This window comes from Condylura cristata, unplaced genomic scaffold (genome assembly GCF_000260355.1).
Source record: "Condylura cristata isolate star-nosed mole 26May11 unplaced genomic scaffold, ConCri1.0 scaffold00062, whole genome shotgun sequence".
NCBI lineage: Eukaryota > Metazoa > Chordata > Mammalia > Eulipotyphla > Talpidae > Condylura > Condylura cristata.
The window spans coordinates 91,935-93,303 of record NW_004567163.1 but is presented as its reverse complement, the minus strand read 5'-3'; the positions used below and the strand labels follow the sequence as shown (position 1 = coordinate 93,303).

The following is a 1,369-nucleotide window of genomic DNA, read 5'->3' as shown; positions in this document are numbered from 1 at the left end:
GGGCGTCGCACACGTACACCCCCTGGTCCGCGCGCTCGCAGCGGTAGATGACCAGGCCGCGGCGGGTGCCCTGGGCCACCACGCCCACCGCCTTGCCCACCGGCAGCTCCACACCGTCCTGGGCAGGGCAGGGGCCAGTCAGAGGCAGCCCCGGGCGCCCCCCCACCCCAGTGCCAGGGGAGGGGCTCGGCGGGCACCTTCAGCCAGCGCACTTCCACGTCGCGAGAGAGCTCACACTCCAGGGTCACCTTGTCCTTCTCCGTGGCCACCACGTCCTGCAGCGGGCGCGTGAACCTCGCAGGCAGCTCTGCGGAGGAAAAAGGCTCAACGGCTCAGGGCGGGGGCACGGCGGCCAGCTCCCTGCCGCGCCACCCCCACCCTGCGCCACGCACCAGTGACCACCAGCTGCGCCGCGGTGTGTACGCCCTCGGCCTTGAAGGCCACGAGACCCCCATCCTGTGGCCGCAGCGCCGAGAGCGTGAGCGTGTGGGTGGGGCCGCTCGCGGCCAGGCGGCACGTGGGCCCTGGCTGCAGCCGCAGACCGTCGCGCGTCCAGCTGCCCTCCACGTCCGCGTGGGACAGCTGCACCTGCATGGTCGCCGTGCCCTGCTCCCGCACCTCCAGCGCCTGCAGGCCCCGCACCACGCGCACCTGACGCACTGAAGGACAGGAGAGTCAGCGCCCCGCGGGGACCCCCGTCCTCGCCACCCCTCACCCCCACCGCACCCCCGCCCCCCTCCAGGCTCACCTTCCACCGAGAGCTTGGCCTGTGTCTTGTCGTCGGGCGTTGCACAGCCGTAGAAGCCACGGTCCTCGAAGCCCACGCAGTGGAGGACCAGGCGGTGGCGAGCACCCTCGGCGTGGATCTCCACGTTCCCCCCAGGCACCAGGGCCACGGCGTTCCGCGTCCACCCCACTTCAGGCCAGGGCCGCGTCAGCTCCACCTCCAGGCTGACGGGGCTCCGCTCCTCCACCGTCTGAGGCTCCAGCCTCTTCTTGAACAGCACCGGGGCCTCTGGGCAGAGGAAGGGCAGGTGGTCCCGGCGGCGCCCCTCGGAAGCCACACGGAGGGGCCACCTGGGTGCCCTCGTCCCCGACCACTGAGGGCGCCACGGCTGCCGGTCCTGCAGCAGGCAGCAGGGCCTTGGCCTGCCCGGCCAGCCCCACACCAGCACCGACGGTGGGAGGAATCCAGGGGCCACGCCTGTCCCTGCCGTGGCAACAGGCCCCCACCCCACCTCTGCTGCGCCTGTCACCCCACTTTTAAAAAGCCGTGGCCCCTCAGACGCTGAAGAGCCAGAAACCAGCACGAGGCGGGTCCCAGTGGGGTCTCTGAAAGTACTGGAACCCCTCACCCCTTCCTCACCAA

General features: G+C 71.8%; 1 protein-coding gene across 1 annotated transcript in view; it reads right to left on the bottom strand.

Moving 5' to 3' along the window:
* OBSCN (obscurin, cytoskeletal calmodulin and titin-interacting RhoGEF) overlaps positions 1–1,369 on the bottom strand; it is a 29,518-nt gene that overhangs the window by 20,168 nt on the left and 7,981 nt on the right. Inside the window, exons 9-12 of the mRNA XM_012734620.1 lie at positions 749–1,015; positions 393–659; positions 198–307; positions 5–118 (exon numbers count right to left, since the gene is read on the bottom strand). Of these exons, the coding sequence (XP_012590074.1) occupies positions 5–118; positions 198–307; positions 393–659; positions 749–1,015 (758 nt within the window). The remainder of the gene's footprint in view (positions 1–4; positions 119–197; positions 308–392; positions 660–748; positions 1,016–1,369) is intronic.